This window comes from Chlorocebus sabaeus, chromosome 12 (genome assembly GCF_047675955.1).
Source record: "Chlorocebus sabaeus isolate Y175 chromosome 12, mChlSab1.0.hap1, whole genome shotgun sequence".
Taxonomy (NCBI): domain Eukaryota; kingdom Metazoa; phylum Chordata; class Mammalia; order Primates; family Cercopithecidae; genus Chlorocebus; species Chlorocebus sabaeus.
Window position 1 is genome coordinate 48,006,494 of NC_132915.1, and position 21,276 is coordinate 48,027,769.

The 21,276-nt window shown below is 38.9% G+C and overlaps 1 protein-coding gene across 3 annotated transcripts in view; it reads left to right on the top strand.

Moving 5' to 3' along the window:
- Positions 1-21,276, top strand: part of ADAMTSL1 (ADAMTS like 1) — a 419,132-nt gene that overhangs the window by 207,111 nt on the left and 190,745 nt on the right. For all 3 annotated transcript variants that reach the window (XM_007969153.3, XM_007969155.3, XM_007969154.3), the window contains one exon: positions 268-352. In XM_007969153.3, the coding sequence (XP_007967344.3) occupies positions 268-352 (85 nt within the window). The remainder of the gene's footprint in view (positions 1-267; positions 353-21,276) is intronic.

The following is a 21,276-nucleotide window of genomic DNA, read 5'->3' on the forward strand; positions in this document are numbered from 1 at the left end:
CTTACAACTTTCATAATAAAAGGATTTTCCTTTGCTATTAATCATAATAAAGAGGAAACTTGTATGCAAACTAGTATTATTAAACATTTTAAAATTCGATTTTATTTTTCTAGATATAACCATCATCAGAGGAAGCAATTTACCTAAAAACTTATTATTCGTGTTTGTCAACATAGTAACTTCTTGGTGAGGAGAATAAGGAATTTTCCTAAAATCCCAGATTGGTTCTAACCTCTTCTCTTGTATGTGCACTCACTGAATTCTCAGAGAAACTTCCAGTCGAGGCCAAGTTGCCATGGTTCAAACAAGCTCAAGAACTAGAAGAAGGAGCTGCTGTGTCAGAGGAGCCCTCGTAAGTTTTAAAAGCACAAATTGCTCTACATTTGAAACTGATTTGTTTAAAGAAAGCAGTGTATCACTGGTTGTAGCTTTCATGGGTTCTGAACTAAGTGTAATCATCTCACCAAAGGTGAAAGGAGGCTTTTTGGCTCTCAATTAAAGATTGATTAGTTTCAAAAAGTGTTTATCAAAACTGATGATTGCATTGTAAATACTTCTGTTTTGCCTAAAGTAAGTAAATGAAGGTGTAGTGCTTACCCTCTTCTCCAAAATCGGACCTCCTCTCTTGGCAAGGGGCCAAAGGTGAGAAGGCCCAGGCTGCAACTGATGATATAACGTAGATTTGTTGGGAAAGTCTGAGCTGCTTTTCATACTCTCCCAGTTTTGCAATACAGTCGCTTACAAAAATTAAAGAGCAAGTAAAGTATACCTGAGGGGCAAAGGAAGTTCATTAACTTTTCTTTTCCCTTTCTTTCTGGGATTGGTATTAGGGGTGGACCTAGTTCTTTGCCCCACTTGATTATGTCCCATGTGTGCTCAATTTTATCAAGGTCATGGAATCTGTAAAACCGTGAGGCGCAGATTTGCCAGATGCTTCGGAAGAGGAAACAAAGAGAGACAAAAGTAGATTAAGTGGTTGATTGATGGGCTGATAAGTTTATGTATTGATTTCATTAGAAAACACTGGTAGGCATAGCTGCTACATCACTTTACAAATGAGGAGATACAATTGATTGAACAATTTCATCGATGACCCAAGAAATTTCTCAGGTTGAAAAATTTTCTAGATTAATTGATTTAATGTAAGTTCTAAGCTCTGTGCTATTCACTGGCACTTAAGATATGTCACCTACCCTCCAAGAGTTAATAGTACAGCATGTAGGATACAAAATGATTTCCAAATTTTACTGGAGATATAAATTAACATTGCATCCTATTCAAATGCAATTTAGAATTTTCTCAGATTCATTCTATTTGAATCTAAATCTGATGTGGTTTGCCAGAACACAGTTGTGTACCTGAGTGCACAAGAAATCCAAAATATAGATTTGTACAATAACCAAAGGTGATTTCTAAAGAAATGGTATTCTGTCATTTGATTTCACACATAAAAAAGATGCACACATTAGAAAACACTTTTTTTCCCTATTTTTTTATTTTTGAGATAGGGCCTCACTGTGTCACCCAGGCAGGGGTGCAGTGGCACAGTCATAACCCACTGCAGCTTCAACCTGCCAGTCTCAATGAATTCTCCCACCTTAGCCTACCGAATAGCTGGGACTACAGGCGCAGGCCACCACACCGGGCTAAGTTTAATTTTTTTTGTAGACACTGGGTTTCTCCATGTTTCCCAGGCTGGTCTCAAACTCCTGACCTCAAGCAGTCCGCCTGCCTCGGCCTCCCAAAGTACTGGGATTGCAGACGTGAGCCACCGCGCCTGGCCCAGGAAACACATATTTTTACTTAAAAGGATAATTAAGCAAACATAAATTATTTCTGTAATGTAAAGTTACTACAGCAAACTTTTTGACTTCTTTGAGAAAAAACAACTAACCATTGCAGAACTTTGGAGGAAAGGAAGTGATTAAAGATCACGATGTAACCTTGAAATGAATATATGAAGGCTTACAGTTTCTTACTTCTCATCTACCAGTACCTGATTTGACAGGCCTTCCTGTTGCTGAGGAGTAAATAAGCAGTTCTTTTTAGGGGGGCATTAATAACTTCTTAATCCAGTAAGGTCCTATCTAAGACACAGAAAGATGCTATATAATTAGAACTGGTGACTCCTTTTATATCCTATCGGGTTAAATCTATTTGAAACCAGGTATGTATTATTTTACCTAAATAAACTCTTTTCCTCTTGTACACTGTATTTTGTCACTTGGACTAAAGTGTAATCCTGTGTATAATCTTGCATTCTGGCTGATGGTAAATAATAATACAAAATTGAAAATAAATAGAAACATCTTACATCAGTAAACATCTTCCCATTATTAGATGCCTTTCAGATGAAAGCTATCAGTGGAGTTTAATGCATCCACAGAAGCATTACATAGGCCATCGTCAACCAGGTTTTGTAATGAATGTTTTCTACTAAAGGTCTGATTAAGATGCATTACGTTTAACTTTAATCTTAATAAAATCTCTAAAGTAGTTAAACATAGCTTTAGCCATTGAAAGTATAGCCATATATTAAACTATTAAGATCTACTCTTAGTGTAATGAAATTGCCATTTTGGCATGATTATTCCGAATTGGAGTAGATCGTAATTGGAGTACTGGTGCAGGGTAAAGGAAATGTATACTATTGTGCTCAGAATAATAATTACTTTTATACCAAAATAAAATAAATGACAGCTGTAGAATAATGTAATGAAAGGTATATGGTTTCCACATTTTAATACACTTTTATGTGTTTAGTGCACTGCACCCTAAGAAAGATCCTAAGTGTCACATTTTTTAAAATCTATATTGATTTTGAATTTAAAAAACATAATGTTGCATGGCCTTAATTCCATCTTTTCTTAAACCACATAGACTGGTTTCTAAATGTATGTAACAACCTATAATTACTCTCTGAAGCATAATGGAAAAAAATGATCAACTGTCAGCAAGTCATTCCTTTCCCCCACCAAAGAGACTCACACTGCTTAAATTAAATGGTAATGTTTAGAAGCTGTGACTGTCACTTCTGAACTGCTACAGCGAGGCAAGAAGAGTGGTCCACAACTATTATCTCTTGCTCTGGCTTCAGCTAACATGGGAGAGTTCTGTAATAAAGCAGTAGTTATCATTTATTTCCCCATATGGAAAGTGAAAATATTATCACCAAGCTATCTCATTACATAATACAGAAAAATCACCAGATTAATGTCTTCAGCATATCAAGATACCCTTGTTCAATGTTAGATACTTTTAGTAACCCCAAAATGTAAGGAAAAGATTGGTTAGCACTCAGGCCAAACGTATGTTGGGAAGTAACTGCTTTAAGATGTTTAGAAGAAAACAATGATAAAAGACTAAAAACTGAATTACCAAGAAATAACATTTTATAGACCAGAAGAATGTACCAACAACCAACACTGTGGTTGCACTAAACACCGTGCACAAGATACAAATCCAGATATCAGTTTCATAGAACCAGTGAAATAAATATGGAGACTGGCTCACATGGTGGTGATATATAGATAGATTCATCATAGAAAGCTGAATCTTCAACTCAGAAATACTTCTATATGTTTATTTTTTTCCCTCAACAACAGATTGGTTTGTTACGACACATTTGATTCATGTAGTGGAAAGGTAGGAATATTGTGATGAATATATTTTCTTTTCTTTTTTTTTTTTTTGAAATGTAGTCTCACTCCTGCCGCCCAGGCTGAAATGCAATGGCATGATCTCGGCTCACTGCAATCTCCACCTCCTGGGTTCAAGCTATTCTCATGCCTCAGCCTCCTGCGTAGCTGGGATTACAGGTGCCCGCCACCGTGCCCAGCTAATTTTTGCATTTTTAGTAGAAACAGGGTTTCACCGTGTTGGCCAGACTGGTTTTGAACTCCTGACCTCAGGTGATCCACCCTCCTCGGCCTCCCAAAGTGCTGGAATTACAGGCATGAGCCACCACGCCCAGCTGAATATATTTTCTAGGTGTGTACAACATGAGGAATTTAAGACCAGCCTGGGCAACATAGCAAGACCTCGTCTCTACTAAAAATCAAAACACTTCGCCAGGCATGGTGGTGTGTGCCTATATTCGCAGCTACTCAGGAGTGTGAGGCTGAAGGGTTGCTTGAGCCTGGGAGGTGGAGGCTGCAGTGAGCTGAGATCATGCCACCAAACTCCAGCCTGAGCAACAGAGCATCTCAAAAAAATAAAAATAAAAAAAATATATATATATTTATATTTATGTGTGTGTATATATATACATATACACGTGTGTGTGTGTGTGTGTGTGTGTGAGAGAGAGAGAGAGAGAGAGAGAGAGAGAAAGAGAGAGAGACCGTGACTAAGAATGCCTAATCTCCTGGGAATACAGCCCAGCCGGTCTCAGCCTCATTTTACCCAGTGCCTATTTGAGATGGAGTCGCCCTGGTTCAAATGCCTCTGACCGTTGAGGTAGACTTCTACAATTACTAAGACTCTGGGAGAGTCTGGGAGAGGGTAATAGCAGTGCCATGCTAGTAGTAGAAAAGGGGGGATGGGGAAAAGACTTATAAAATTATCTTCTGTTAAGGTTCAAACTATGTCATTTCAAATTTCCCTCCAGCTGTTGAGAGTGCTGTTAGATTTAGGATATATCATTTAAATGCCAGATTGAGGCCATCTGGTTGCTTTCATGGAACAATATGTAGGAATAGCTTTCTAGGACTTTTTGGAAACTCAAAAGTGTACCTTTATTAGGTGGGGAATTGGAACTGCAAAGTGGTAGTACAATTACATTTGTTAATCAAGTGGAAGTTAAAAAAATTACTGACAGGTTTTCCACCTCTTATTTTTATACTGTAGTTTTAGTCTTGGTTGAGATGTATGCATAAACATCACTATCGCCTGACACGCATCACCCAGGCAAGTACATAGTGTGACCCTTCCGACAGCTTAATTTCTTGAGGAAAAATGATACAATGATGATCCCTAGGACATTTAAAGAAATGTTGTTGGATAGGAAGTCATTCAGCTTACCTTAAAAAGCCTGTCTGACTTGGAACCAGAAGGAAATTGTTCATTTCCTTAACTCCTTCAGGCTACTAACAGGCCACCTAATGCCCTAGAAGGTGTAATTTGCTAAGGGACTCATGAGAAAAAGAAAAAAAAAAAAAAGGTATAGTCTGGATGCTTTAGATGCTCTTCCTGATCTCTGAAACAAGGCATCCCAGGTAGAGAAAGTGAGGACCAGTTGGCACTCAGGGAAGCCAAGTTCTTCCAGATATATTTCAGTTGCCAGTAGTTCTTCAATGGCTCAGAAGAACAATGGGATATGCCAGTTGCTTTGGACACAGTATGGCCAACATAACCATTTTATCCAGGCATTCTCTTGTTAAATAGCTGGCATTCACCAGGTGGAGAGCCTTAATAATGCCATGTTTTCAAAGGTAAGATTGGGTAGTTCTTGTGCCTTGATCTTGCATTTTAAAAGATCTTGAGTTATCTTACTAGATTTTCAGTCAATGGCTTTGCATGGTTAGGAGACTATATTTGTGCTTCAACATAATAGTCAGGGCTTAAATGTATTGCCATAAATAACCTTGTTGTGAGCCATTACAAAAAAGAAGAAGAGGAGGAAGAAAAGTAAGTAAGCAGAAGGCAGCAGTAGTATCTGGATGCCAGATGGCATCAGCTTAGCAGTGGGGTTTATTGAATAAGAAGCAAAGGGAAATTCCTGTCATGCATCTATGTGAACAGAACCCACAAGGAATTAGATGCATATAGAAAAGCCAATAAGAGTCACCATGGTGATTCTGTAATCATTAAATGCCTTGTTTACCTTGTTGAAAATAGTATTTAAAGATATATTTAAGCATATGTTTTCATTAGTCCATATTTATACCCAATAAGTAGTCTAAGAATGTAGATGACTTAACTCAGTGGTTAAGAATGTGAATTAATATTTTTTTAAGTGGCTAGAAATGTTAATTGTGTGACATGTGTTTTTATATCCCTCCTCAAAATGTAGTGAACCAAACATCATTGATGGGTCCATATAGTGTTACTATTTATATTCTAAATATGAGGTACCTGAATTATATTCTCTATGAATCTCAGGCCACAGAAAAGTAATGAGGAATATCTTGTTTATGTATAGAAACAGGTGAGATGATTCGTGATTCTTAAGAAATCTAAGATCAAGAAATTTAAACACTTCACAGATTATTCAATCAACAAAAAGAATGTTCAAGCAGCAAAGAGTTGAGCATTAGAATTATAAGATAAAAAAGCACTTAATTTTGAAAACTGGCATATGGTAGAGCTAAAGCCTCACGCTGGCCAGACAGCATCAACCCTTCCCCTACAATAGTCTTGACCTCTCTCATTTCCAACACCTTTCTTTCTGGCCTCCTCCCTATTATCTGCAGCAGCAAAGTGCTTAATATAATTTCTTGGGCTAATTCCGTATTCTAGATGACTCTAGAGAGCCACTAGACTTGCTACATTGTTCACACCTCCTAATGATGGAAGCTAAACTCACCTATAAATTGCTTGCCCTATGCCATTCTATGTACCAGGTGCAGGTATTGCAAAAATAACCATAGTCTTTGCCCTCAAGAAACCTTTAGTGCATTCTTATCACAAGAGCAATAGGATTGTGACCAAAGTGTTGAGTACTGGTTGTCTATCCATAGACTGAAGAAATGAGCTAGCTGTCTATAAGAAATGCAATTTGATGTTTGGGTATCATAGCATGAGAGGGTTACTGATTTAAAAAGGAGTTCAGGAGACTTATTTATGGAATTTCCGAATTCTCTACTAGCATATATTAGAATTTCATCTGCCTCTAAGATAAAATATCAAATAGTTAAGCTACTACATGGTAATGCATAAACATAAGAAATAAATGATAAAAGAATATAATATATACATTGAAAGGGTTTGAGGGGGATGTTGATGTGAACCGATGTTTGACAGATTATGATCAAACTGATTTGAATCTGGCTTTGATTCCAAAACTAGTACTTGGGGAAAGATATATGATGTTTTTACATAGCAAGTGATCAGATATTTTGTATCATTATGTGTACCTCAGATATTCCTACCTATATGTTAAAAACAGGCTATAGAAGTCACAGATAATTTCCTAAAGTTGATTTTTTTCAGATATATTAAGCTGCCAACTGTGTGAACTGGTGAGGGGTGAGTCTCAGTATTTGTATGCCCTGGCAAAGATACAATCCTGCTGGAATCAGAGTAAAAAACAAGTTGATTTCTGATCATGCCTCTATGCAGGACAGCTCTGCACAGTGACTAAAAGTGTGGGCCCCAGAGACACAGAGCTTGTGTGTGAATCTTGACCTTAGGAGTCATTTAACCCCATTTGCCTCCATTTATCACCTGTAAAGTGAGGATGATAATAATCTCTACCTCATAGGGTTCTTCTGAGGTTTAAGTTAATCTGTGTAAAGTACCTGGTATGCAGGAAGTGCTACGTATATAAAGTGTTGTTATGATTAGGCCTTTTCTAGCATCATTCATTTTCCTAGAGAATCTTTAAGGGAGTTAAGATGTCTAATAACTATTTATTACAAATAGAGAAATTGAGGCAGCTGTTGTATCTGCCTCATACATCTTGTATCTAATGGCATTTGAGAGAGAACAACAATATTTAACTCAAAACTCAGCTAATGGGTTCCCAGCTCACACCAACTTACTGCCTTTCTTTGTCTACACTCCTGAGGGTCTTTGAAGACTCACTTATAAGCACCATACTTTTGAGTTAGCCCAGAGTTTAAGAGACAAATCTTTATTTAAATAAAAAGAGATTTATGAGGAATTACAAAAATGAGTAAGAAAAGTTCAGAAGCTGCCTGGGTGAAAAAGCAACCTCTCTCTACTCTCAGTTAAATATACTTGATCTCCATACACAGAGACAGCAGAATCAATAATAAACTCAAGAGCAGATAGAGCCATTTTTATGTAGTCATTAGAAAAGCCTTGATTGCAAACCAAGAAGTTCTAAATTTATCAGCCCCTCCCTCTGTCACCACAGTTGCTCATTCTGTAGCTACTTTCAGAAAGCTAAATCTGAATTGTTGCTTAGCAGAGCCCTAGAGAGTGACAAAGACAAATTAATGGGATCCTTGTGTGCCAAAATAAAGTATGCACCCTGTCACCACCAATATATGTTAAGTCTGTTAAGGTCATTTCTAATGAACTGAACTTTTCATTGGAAAGCTTTGCCAAACGTGTTGAATTCAGGGAAAGAAACCTTCGCAAAATTACAAGATAAACTAATTTCGTTCCATGTAAAGAAGAAATGGTACGTGAAAAGTATTGGTTTCCAATATTTTAAATCTTTATCAAAGCCAGGGAAAATGATAGGCATTTAAACTACATTCCAATATTAAGCTGAGAACTAAAAATGCAGTGATAGCATTATAAGCTGTGATGGCATCTGAGTCCCTGGGATGTGGCCTTTTAAGCAGACTATTTTCAAGGAAAAGCAAAGCAAATTTTCAAATCACGTTCTGTTCATTTAGGTAAGAAAAGCAAAGAGAAAGAAAGATGATCTGAAACAAGTGTCGTATCCTCACTTTTCATTTCTGAAAAGAATAATTTGGCTTTATTTGTATCTGCTACGTGTAGTGAGTAGTCTTTCTTCCTTTTTTCCCAAAATTGTATGGATGTTGGGTTTTAAAAAGTAGATAAAAAAGACAAAGCTCTACCTTGGGTTTCTCTAACCTAGAAACAGTTCCAAAGTGCTCCAGCGCTTCACTGTTGAGTAGCTGATGGTATGATAAAGCAGTGTTTGACCGGAGTCCTGTAAAAATTATTGAAGTCAGCATCTGTCTCAAAGCTGCCCCTTAATATTTTATTCTTCAAAATGACATTTTATTGATATTTCACTGAAGTGTGATAGACACAGAATTTCAATTTACCTCAAGCTACATGACTACCTAACAACCCATCAAGATGAAATTCAGCAGGCATATACTGCCCAAGTATGGCTATAAGAAATATAAATGAATAAGCCCACAATAGCTGCTCAGTTTGGGTATAGTAACTCCAAGCTTTTCCTGCTGTAGGAGTTTCTTATGGTTTCTATAGCCATATGAAACTCCTACAGTAGGAAGAGGTTTGTATTTCCTCATGCCGAATGCCTAGAACAGAAAAGTATGACTTAGTTTCTTAGAGTCTTTTGGCTGTTGCCTCTTTATCTAGCTTGGTTTCAGTCTTTGGCCCTAAGAATAAGCACAGTACCAAGTCAATCATAACGTTAACTCTTATCCTTCTGTTTATCAATCCATTTATTTCTTTGAAAAATTATTTATTGAGCTCCTATTATGTGAAGTTCTACCTTCATAGAGATTTGGTCAAGTGAGGGGGACAATTATTACATAAAGATTTGCACTGTGATTATCAAAGACTGGTAGCTATTCTAAGAAAATGGAAAGATGCTCAAAGATGTTAATAGGGGACCTATTAGGCCTGAGGGTCAGTGCATTAGTCTGTTCTCACATTGCTATAAAGAACTATCTGAGACTTGCCAATTTATAAACAAAAGACGTCTCATTGACTCATAGTTCCACAGGCTGTGCAGGAAGCATAGCTAGGGAGGTCTCAGGAAACTTATAATCATGGCAGAAGGAGAAGGGGAAGCAGGCACATCTTACATGGCTGGACAAGGAGGAAGAGGGCAAAGGAGGAAGTGCTACACAATTTTAAACAACCAGATCTCGTGAGAACTCACTCACCATCATGAGAACAGCAAGGGGGAAATCTCTCCCCATGATGCAATCACCTCCCCCAGGCCCCTCCTCCAACACTGGGGATTATAATTTCACAGGAGATTTGGGCAAGGACACAAATCTAAACCATATTACCCTGCCCCTGGCCCCTCCCAAATCTCATGCCCTTCTCATATTGCAAAATACAACCATCCCTTCTCAACAGTCTCCCAATTCTTAACTCACTTCAGCATTAACTCAAAAGTTCATAGTCCAAAGTCTCATCTGAGACAAGGCAAGTCCCTTCTTCCTACGAGCCTGTAAAATAAAAACAAGTTAGTTACTTCCAACATACAATGGAGGTACAGGCATTGGGTAAATATACCCATTCCAAAAGGGAGAAATTAGCCAAAACAAAGGGGCTACAGACCCCATGCAAGTCAGAAACCTAGCAGGGCAGTCATTAAATCTTAAAGCTCCAAAATGATCTCCTTTGGCTCCATGTCTCACATCCAGGCCACAATGATCCAGGGGGTGGGCTCCACAGGCCTTGGGCATCTCCACCCCTGTGAAGTTGAGTGCCTGCAGCTTTTCTAGGTTCATGGTGCAAGCTGTCAGTGGATTCTGGGGTCTGGAGGATGATGGCCCTCTTCTCTCAGCTCCACTAGGCAGTGCCCAGTTGAGACTCTGTGTGGGGCCTCCAATCCCACATTTGCCCTCCATGCTGTTCTAGTAGAGGTTCTCCATGAGGTCTCTGTTCCTGCAACAGACTTCTACCTTGACTCCCAAGCATTTCCATACATCCCTCTGAAATCTAGGCAGAGGCTTCCAAGCTTAAACTCCTGCCCTCTGTGTACCCACAGGCTTAACACTATGTGGAAGCCTCCAAGGCTCATGTCTTGCACCTTCTGGAGCAGATGCCTGAGACATATCTGGCGCTCTTTAAGCCATGGCTGAAGCTGGAGCAGCTGGGACACAGGGAGCAGTGTCCCAAGGTTGTGCAGGGCAGTGGAGCCCTGGGCCTGGCCCATAAAACCATTCTTCCCTCTTAGGCCTCCAGGCCTGTGATAGGAGGGACTGGCACAGCTCTGAAATGCCTTTGAGGCATTCTCCCCATTGTCTTGGTTATTAACATTTGGGAAGGGCTGCTGTGAAGGTCTCTGAAATGCCTTCAAGGCATTTTCCCCATTGTATTGGCTATTAAGATTTGGCTTCTTTTTACTTATGCCAATTTCTGAAGCTGGCTTGAATTCCTCTCCAGAAAATGGATTTTTCTTTTCTACCACATAGGCTGCAAATTTTCTAAACTTTTATGGTCTGCTTCCCTTTTAAATATAAGTTCCAGTTTCAGGTTATCTCTTTGCTCATGCATGTGATTATATGCTATTAGAAGCATCCAGGTCACATCTGAAACACTTTGCTGCTTAGAAATTTCTTCCACCAGATACCCTAAATTATCACTATCAAGTTCAAGGTTCAAGGTTCCACAGTGCCTGAGGTGCCTGAGACCACCTCAGCCTGGACTTCATTGTCCATATCACTAGCATTTTGGTCAAGTCTCTAGGAAATTCCAAAGTTTCCCTGATCTTCCTGCCTCCTCAAACTCTTCCAACCTCTGCCAGTTACCCAGTTCCAAAGTCATTTCCACATTTTCAGGTATCTTTATAGCAATGCCCCACTTCTTTATACCTATTTTCTGTATTAGTCCATTCTCACATTGCTATAAAGGACTACCAGTGACTGGGTAATATTTCTTTAAAAAGAGGTTTAATTGATTCACAGTCCCACAGGTAGTACAGGAAGCATAGCTGGGGAGGCCGCAGGAAATTTACAATCATGATGGAAAATGAAGGGGAAGCAGGCACATCTTACATGGCCAGAGAAGGAGGAAGAGGACAAAGGTAGAGGTGATACACACTTTTAAACAACCAGATCTCTTGAGAGCTCACTATCACGAGAACAGCAAGGGGAAAATCCACTCCCACATTCCAGTCACTTCCCACCAGGTCCCTCCTCCTATACTGGGGATTACAATTTGACAGGAGATTTGGACAGGGACACAAATCCAAATCATATCAGCCAGCAAAGCCCTCTTCGAGAAGGGACATATATACGGAGACCTGAAAGATGAGTGGGAGTTATTCCAAGCAAAGAGAAAGGAGGAAGGTGATCCAGGGTGCAACCCACACATGCCAAAATCTTGAGTCAGGAAAGCATTGACCACATTGAAGGAAGTAAAAGAAGATTAGTGTGGCTGGAGAGAGTAGTAGCTGGAGGAAAATCGTGGGAGATGAAGTTGGAAAATGGCATAAGATAACCTTGGGAGAGAGTTTGTCTTTTTTACCTGGGGGCAGTAAGAGACAATTGAAAGCTTTACATTTTAAGATTTCCCTAGCTACGTCATCAAGAATAGGTCAGTAAGGAGTAACAGAGGAAGAAAATAGACCAGTGGCTATTGTGGTAATCCAGCAGAAAGACAGTATTAGCTTTAGTGATCATGGTATGCATGGCAGCCCATGGCAGGACAGTGAGGTGATGAAGAGCACCAACTGTGGAGCCAGCTTGCCAAGGTTCAAGTCCTGACAATACGATTTACTCAGCAGTGTGGCCTTAGAAATCATTGTGTTCCAATATTATCAACTAGAAATTGAGATGAAAGTAGTACTATTAAAATATAATTTTCGAAAGGGTACAATCATAAGTCTCATAAAAATATAAAATAATCACATGTCAAACATGTTATTATTATTATTATTTTTTGAGATGGAGTCTCACTTTGTCGCCAGGCCGGAGTGCAGTGGTATAATCTCAGCTCACTGCAACCTCCACCTCCTGGGTTCAAGTAATTCTCCTGCCTCAGCCTCCCAAGTGGCTGAGATTACAGATGTGTACCACCACACCCAGCTAATTTTTGTATTTTTTGTGTGTGTGTGGTAGAGATGGGGTTTCACCATGTTGGCCAGGATGGTCTTGATCTCTTGACCTTGTGATCTGCCCACTTCGGCCTCCCAAAGTGCTGGGATTACAGGTGTGAGCCTCCGTGCCCAGCTAAAAATTTTATTTAACTCACAAATTATTGAGGAAGCCAGTGTGATGTTAAAACTAGTTCAAATGAGAATTTGATTTAAAGTTTATATTTTCTACCAGACAAAACCACTTGCAGTGCCATGACCAGAAAAATGCATATATTATTATGGACAAGAAACACCTGTATCATCACCAGCCCTCTACAGGGAAACTTCTATCTCTATGGAGTTGCAAAACAGACTAACTAGCCAAAGACCTTCAAAGGCTCATAATTCCATAGAACAAGACCACCCCTGGAAATTTGCTAGAATATGCCAGCATGTCATTGAAAAGACAACCAGTAATCTCTTTTGCCTGTTTCAAAATGTTTCCAACAGTACCCATTTCCCAACAGTGTCATAATGAGTTGTATATGTAAAATGCATAAAGCATGTAAGTGTAATGTTAGCTTATTATTGCTATATTAAGGTGGTGGTAATGGAAATGGAGAAAAGTAAATGAGTTTATATATATTTTCAAGGGAGAATTTATAGAATTTGGCAATCAGTTAGAAGTGAGATGTGAAAGAAATTGAGGGGTCAAGAATAACTCCTGATTTTTTACTTGAGCAATTGGGTAGCCAGTAAAATCCTTTGCTGTGCTGGAGAAGATTGGAAGAGGATTGGGTTACTGAAGGGGGAAATCAGGAGTTCCATTTTGGACATTGTAAGTCGGAGATTGGAGCTGCCTTTGAAACTTAAAAGCAAAAATGTCAAGAAGGAAAAAATAGCAATGTGCAATAGTTAAGAGCACAAAACCTTACTAGCTGTGTAACTTATGCTTCAGTTTCCTCATCTGTCTATTAAATGAGAATAATAAGTTTTATCTCATAATGTTCTTGTTCACATTTAACAACTTTTGTTTATAAAGCACTTAGAATAGTGCCTGTCACATAAGAAACATTAAATAAGTTTTTGATAAATACATTAATTAATGTTTACTTTTTTCAAAGAAGAAAGTTCTAGAATAGAGATTAAATACTTAGAAGCTTCACGTACACTGATTGTATTTGAAACTAGGAATCATTGATGAACACATTGGAAGACAGCACAAAGCCAAGCCCTGAGGCTCTGCAATATTTTAATTTTTTTTTCTTTTTCCTTTTTTTTTTTTTTTTTTAGACAGAGTCTTGCTTTGTCTCCTAGGCTGGAGTGCAGTGGCATGATCCTGGTGCACTGCAACCTCCGCCTCCTGGGTTCCAGTGATTCTCCTGCCTCAGTCTGCCAAGTAGCTGGGCTTGCAGGTGCACACCACCATGCCTTTCTAATTTTTTGTATTTTTAGTAGAGATGGGGTTTCACTATGTTGGCCAGGCTGGTCTTGAACTCCCGACCTCAAGTGATCCACCTGCCTTGGCCTCCCAAAGTGCTGGAATTACAAACATAAGCCGCCATGCCTGGCCTGTGCCACTGCACTCAGCCAATATTTTGAATTTGAGAATAAAAGGACCTAGAAAAGGAGACTGAGGGAAGTAACCAGAAAAGAAAACCAAGAGAGTTTGGTGTCATGTAATTCAAGAGGAGACAGTATTTCAAGAAGTGCTTGAAAGCAATGGTCAATTATGTTTAATGCCATTGGAAATGAGACAAAATGAGGATTAGATTTGTTAAGAATAGCAGACAGTATGAGGCCTGTGTTCTTAGAACTTGATACCTGTCTTCCTCCTGGCCTTTTTCTTACTGTTAAAGACAAGCAACCTCCTGATGGTCAGCAGGACCCTCCTTTAGTAAGACTCCTTATAATGTCTGATCTAGAACCATATCCAAGAAAAGAGAAGGCAGAACTTCAAGATGACTTCAACAAAGTGCTCAAACATACAAGATCTCAGGCTTTGAAAGAGCCAGTAGTCTCTGGATGAATTGGAACTTTCAGAAAACTCATCCCCTGCAACATTTTCCCCTAGTATAAAGTCTCTTTGAAAGGAAAATGTGCTCTTTAATGCAGTCAGCACTTTTTTTTTTTTAAACCCAACTTCCAGCACTGAGCATTTTCTGCAAGAAAGACATTCAGGCATTCTTGCAGAGGCCAGCCGCCTCTCAACCCAAAAGAGCATCATTATCATGAGAAAAAGTCTGTTTGTTACTTGGAAAATGCCTCTAAATATAGCTTTTCCATGTGTTTTGCTGGGTTTTTTCCTTTTTTATTTATTTTTATTTTTTTATTTTTTATTTTTTTTGAGAGCGAGACTGGGTCTTTCTTCATAGCCCAGGCTAGAGTGCCGTGGCACAATCAGAGCTCACTGTAACCTTGAACTCCTGGGTTCAAGAGATCCTCCCCCTTAGCCTTCCCAGTCGCTGGGACTACAGGTGTGTGCTACCACACTCAACTAACTTATTATTATTATTATTGGTAGATAGGAGGTCTTGCTATATTGCCCAGGCCGGACTCAAACTCTTGGCCTCAGATGATCCTCCTGCCTTGGCCTCTGAAAGTGCTGGGATTACAAGTGTGAGCCACAGTGCCTGGCCACTTTAGTATGTTTTTTAAATTAAGTTCTTCCCTCAAATTATTACTGGTTAGCAACATTAGACAGGGACAGTCACTCAATTCTTTTCTTTTCAAGTAGTTGTATTGGTGGCTGCTTCAAAATTATGTGTTTTATTTTAATTTTCAGGATCTTTCTGTTTTTGATTATTCTACTGGGGCACCTTACAGTGCTGAAAATGCCTCATAGCCTAGGCATGACACTTGAGGATTTGAGAAATCTATGAAAAGAAGTGGTGCTGTCAGATGTTGTGAGGAGTGATGTCCTAGAACCTTTGAAAAATTTTGCTTGGAGACCTCAATATGAGTTGCATAACTAGCATGAATTATTTGCAGTTCCAGAGAGTTGTAAACAACAGCAGTTGAGAAATATTTTCATAATTCCACATTCAGATCAAATATCCTTGAGTAAAGATCTTTCCTAATAAGTAGATTCTCATTTATGTGGATTGATTTAGGCATGGTTCTAAGTAAATAGGTGGGATATTTGGATAAGTATTTTCTCAAAACTTTAATGCTCCAGCTATATTTTAAGATTGCCTTAATATTATAGATTTTACAAGTAATTTTAAAATTACTAAAGTGATTCAATTGAAGAGTTTCCCTTCCATTATAGCATTCCAAATGGTGTTTGTTTACTTATCTTAGAGGGTTTGTTTAAATCTTTCTTTTTGACATCATTGAGAGGCATTAAAGAACTAAAGAAGTAGAAGTAGAGGCCAGGCACAGTGGCTCACGCCTGTAATGCCAGCACTTTGGGAGGCAAAGGCGGGCAGATCACGAGGTCAGGAGATGGAGACCATCCTGGCTAACACGGTGAAACCCCGTCTCTACTAAAAATACAAAAAAATTAGCCGGTCATGGTGATGGGCGCCTGTCGTCCTAGCTACTTGGGAGGCTGAGGCGGGAGAATAGCGTGAACCCGGCAGGCGGAGCTTGCAGTGAGCTGAGATCAGGCCACTGCACTCCAGCCTGGGAGACAGAGCGAGACTCCATCTCAAAAAAAAAAAAAAAAAAAAAAAAAGGAAGTGGATAAGAGTAGAAATACAAAGAAGGTGTTTCCTTTTCTCTCTTCCAAGCTTCTTTCTCATCCAGTAGCAATTTTTTTCCCTATTTATCCAAAAGCCTCTTCAGATGCCAAAATGTGAAGCTTAGGTTTAGTTAACTGCACTTTATCCTAAGGTTTTTACTCCATTAATGTCTCAAGGATTGCCTAGAATCAGGAGAAGGATCAACTTTTCAAAGTTTAAAAAATACATGTAAGAATGAAGATTGGGTTAAAAATATGATGAGGCAATATGGAATTACATATTTTACCAATAAAGTATGTAAAATTTTTGGTCCTAAATAACATATTTATGGAAAAGACTTTTTGGTCAATTCAGAGTAGAATTATTTATGAAATATTTTCTTTTTCCAATACACTATTTCCAGATCCCTCTGTGGTCACTTGTTAATGGTAAGATTTTTAAAAGGGAGAATCCATGATTCTCATGTAAATATAAAATGAACATCTGTCAGAGATTTTACCTACCTCATTAACCAATGAGGGAACCAGTAAGATGTTACAGCCAATTCAAAGGAAATGTAAAAGAACCCTGTTTATTTAGGCAAATATGAATGCCCAAATGACTTTACAAATAGATGCAAAATAGGTCTAGCTACAGGGCAACAATCAACTGCATTCCACTAGACGCAATCTGTATTTCTCTGGGCAAAATCATTTGCACTATCAATTTTCTGCCACTTACAAGGTGGTAAAATATAATTGCTCCAATCAATGAAAGGCTAAGACAACCTAGAAAGAATGCACTTAACAGAGATATCCAGTAATCAGTAATCTTTGGGGTTCTTGTTTTTTTTTTGAGACAAAGTCTCACTCTGTCACCCAGGCTGGAGTGCAGTGGCAAGATCTCAGCTCACTGCAACCTCCATCTCCGGGGTTCAAGCGATTCTTCTGCCTCAGCCTCATGAATAGCTGGGATCACAGGCTCATACCACCACACCCAGCCAATTTCTGTATTTTTAGTAGAGACAGGGTTTCTCCAGGTTGGTCTCGAATTCCTGACTTCAGGTGATCCTCCCACCTCAGCCTCCCAAAGTGCTGAGATTACAGGCATGAACCACTGTGCCCAATTTTAAACTCTAGTTTTTCTCACATATTATTCAGTTTATTCCCTTCTCTTTTTTCACCCTATTGTCATGCCACCACTCACATACACAAAAATACACCAAATGAAACAAGTAAAGAGAAATCCACAACCCCTATTGGCTCATAGCTTGAAATGTAATTAGATTGAAAACCTGTACCTAAATTGAGTATTTTTAATGAGACTTCCTGCATGTTTCAATTTGCATTTTAAAATTAGGCCATGAAACTAGTGATGGCATCAAAATAAGACACTTATAAAGCTGTTTTTATTTTTAATCATCCCAATGATTTTTAAAACAAACATATATGAGAAAGGAAGAGAGAGGAAAGTAATAGGATAAAAGGAAAAGTTAATTTTCACGTTGTATTAGTCCATTTTCACATTGTATTAGTCTATTTTCACATTGCTGAAAAGACATGTCTGAGACTGGGCAATTTACAAAAGAAAGAGGTTTAATTGGACTTACAGTTCCATATGGCTAGGGAGGCCTCACAATCATGGTGGAAGGCAAGTAGGAGCAAGTCACATCTTACACGGATGGTAGCAGGCAAAAAAGAGAGCTTGTGCAGAGAAACTCCCGCTTTTTAAACCAACAGATCTCATGAGACCTGTTCACTATCACGAGAACAGCACGGGAAGGACCTGCCCCCATGATTCAGTCATCGCTCATCAGGTCCCTCCCACAACACATGGAAATTATGGGAGCTCAAGATGAGATTTGGGTGGGGACACAGAACCAAACCATATCAAATATGTTAGTTACAGACCATGTAGACATACACGTGGAGGTTAGAGCTAGCTAGTATCTGTGGTGACACGAGACTAATCAACGAAGAGTAAGTTGTTTTTGTTTAACAGTATATTAATAAAGTGATTATTTTTATTATTTCAGTGCATGCTTCTAACTCTATAATAGTCACTAATAAACTTTTAAACCACTTAGGGATTTTACAAGTGAATTTTATTGTCACTGTTTTCTATTTCATAAAAGGGACTGGTAATTACTCTAATTAAAGACTACATTTTTTGTTAATGAAAGGAACAATTAAGCTTGCAAATAGGCCAGCCAGAAGCATACATCATTCATTTGCCAGGTGTGGTTTGTTGTTGTTGTTGTTTTAATTTCCTGAAAGGAAAGACTAAATACAGAATTCATGTCAGTTACTTCCGAAGTTTTCACCCATCTTCTAAAGAAGTCATTTGTCAAACCATTCTTCATTCATCCAACGGTAGTGGTGCTAACAAAAAGAATTTTTTTTTTTTTTTTGAGTCAGTCTCACTCTGTCACCCATGCTGGAGTGTGGTGGCGCGATCTTGGGTCACTGCAACCTCTGTCTCCCGGGCCCAAGCAATTCTCCTGCCTCAGCCTTCCTAGTAGCTGGGATTACAGGCGCCTGCCACCATGCCCGGCTAATTTTTGTATTTTTGTAGAGACAGGGTTTCACCACGTTGGCCAGGCTGGTCTTGAACTCCTGACCTCAGGTGATCTGCCTGCCTCGGCCTCCCAAAGTGCTGGAATTAAGGCGTGAACGCCCGGCCAACAAAAAGAATTTTTAAACTTCCCAAATTTTAACCTTTTTGTTGTCCATTTTTACATGAAAGTGATTAACATAGTGATTTAAAAACAAAAATGTTCCCTCTATTTTAAAGGTCCCTCTTTAAAGCTTCTAGCTCAGCAAGTGCTGTTCAAGATGAGACTTCTAAACATTAGAATTAAACCTCCTAACTCACTTGCCTGCCCTCTCACTGACCTCGCTTCCTCCCACTTGTGGCCAGAAAACTCAAGATAGTAAATATGGAGTTGGGAGATCTAGGGACTTGGGGAAAAGCCTCCTATGAAAAACAGTTATTATTCATTTGGCCATTTGCACTATCAGATATTTTTCTTTTGAAACATAATCTCCTGCCTTCAGTAAGAGAGATTGTATTATATCATACACTGTATGCGCTAGAGAAATTAAGATGACTGCCAAAGGACAGCACCACTTAAAAACCAAATTGTTTTTAATTGGTGTGAACTCGATGAAGACCTAAGGATAGGGGATTGGGAGATAAGGCAGTGAGGCTGTTTTACATTTGATAAAACTCTCATTTGGGAGACATAAAACAGACATTTATTGTTTTTGCTATTAACCCTAAATGTCTAGATAGTAAAAAATTACACACATGTGCATGCGCACATATATATGTGTATATGTGTGTGTATATATATGTGTGTGTGTATATATGTTTTAATTGAAGCATGATGCCTTAAAATAAGTTTCAACCATTGCAACAAGTTCATGGGGCTTCAGTAGAATGGCCTTTCTGTTTTATGTGCTTTTGGTGTGTCTTCTTGGTTCTGGAATGACACCAAATGCGAAGTCATTCATATTCTAGACAAGCAGAGCTAAGGGTCTAGTTTGTGCATCATTTATATTCTAGATCTTATCTGGGGCTCACTTTGAAAACACCAATCAAGTTGGCTACTTGTCATATTCCATAAGCTTATATATGTAAAAAGAGATGGAAACTAAGACCTAAAATAAGTTTGAGGATTATCTATGGATCTCAATGTGTTTGTATCTCTACCAAATGTTTTTTCCTATAGCAGGGGTTGGAAAGCTACAGTCCACAGGCCAAATCAAGACCCCTCCATCACCATCCCATCACCTCCTTTTTAAAACTAAAGTTTTATTGGAACACAGCTACACTAATTTGTTTACATATTTCATTCCACAATGGCAGAGTTGAGTAGTTGCAACAGAGTTCACACAGTGTGCAAATCTAAAATATTTTCAATCTGGCCCTTTATAGAAAAAGCTTGTCAGCCCTTGCCTTGTTATAATGGTTCCTAAAGAGGGCTCTTTATAAGCAACAGAACCATAATTCTTATTGCATAGAAAAAGCTGGTAGGGTGCAGTTCTTCTTGAGATCTTGCCATCTTTCTGATTCAAAAACAAAATTTGGTACCACACTATTAAAGAAGTGTTATTCATCACACCATTGTCAAAGTTGGCAGGCTAATCATTTGCTGTTGTGTCTTTCTTACACACACAATAGTTTAGCATGCATTTTCCTTTGTGTCTGCACCTGTGTGGAAAAATCCGGTGCTTGTGTATCTGTTATGATTCTTGTCACAGGAGCCAGGCAGGTGGATGTGGATGTGTAATAAAAGGGTTAAAATGGTTTTGCTGGCAGCTTTTGGTTTTATGTTCCTAAAAAGCTCCTGCCGGGGGCATTATTTAAAGCAAGAAGACTTTTTAATATTTTAGGATACCATTTTTTCCCAAGTTCTCTAGGTGCAAAAGGTGGAACAAAGAAGTCAAAAAGGTGAGAGGGAGGTGAAATTGTGATGAGATTTTCTTGGGATAATTCTAGGTGGCCATTCTACCCTCATTCACCTTCCTGACAAGGCTATATGGGGACCTTTGTTCTCTCCTAGTGGATGACTCTTCAAAGGTAGCTGGGGTTGGGCCTTTCTCAAAGGGTCTCTTGCCACGCCTCAGAGCACTGAGCGCTGTTTTGGGGGAAGTCTTATCTTCTGAGCAGACCACCCCTGTTCCACATGAAGCCCAGGCTCAGGTCCAGGCCACAGGTTTGTTGTGTTCCTTCCAGTTTGAAAACTTGGATCGGTTTGCTGTTAGAATTTCAATTTCCTTGAACCAGATATGAGCCATTTGCACTTGCTAGCATCTAATGCTGTAACCTTCTTATCAGATCTTTCATTGTCTGCCAAAGTCGAGGTTAAGGAGCCAGGTCTGCATGCCTCCTCAGCATGACTCCCTGTGAGAAAGCAATAGGATCATGGAAAAAATGAAAAATAAAAAATTATCCCAAAGTTTTTGTCTGAATTATACTAACTTTTTGAAACTG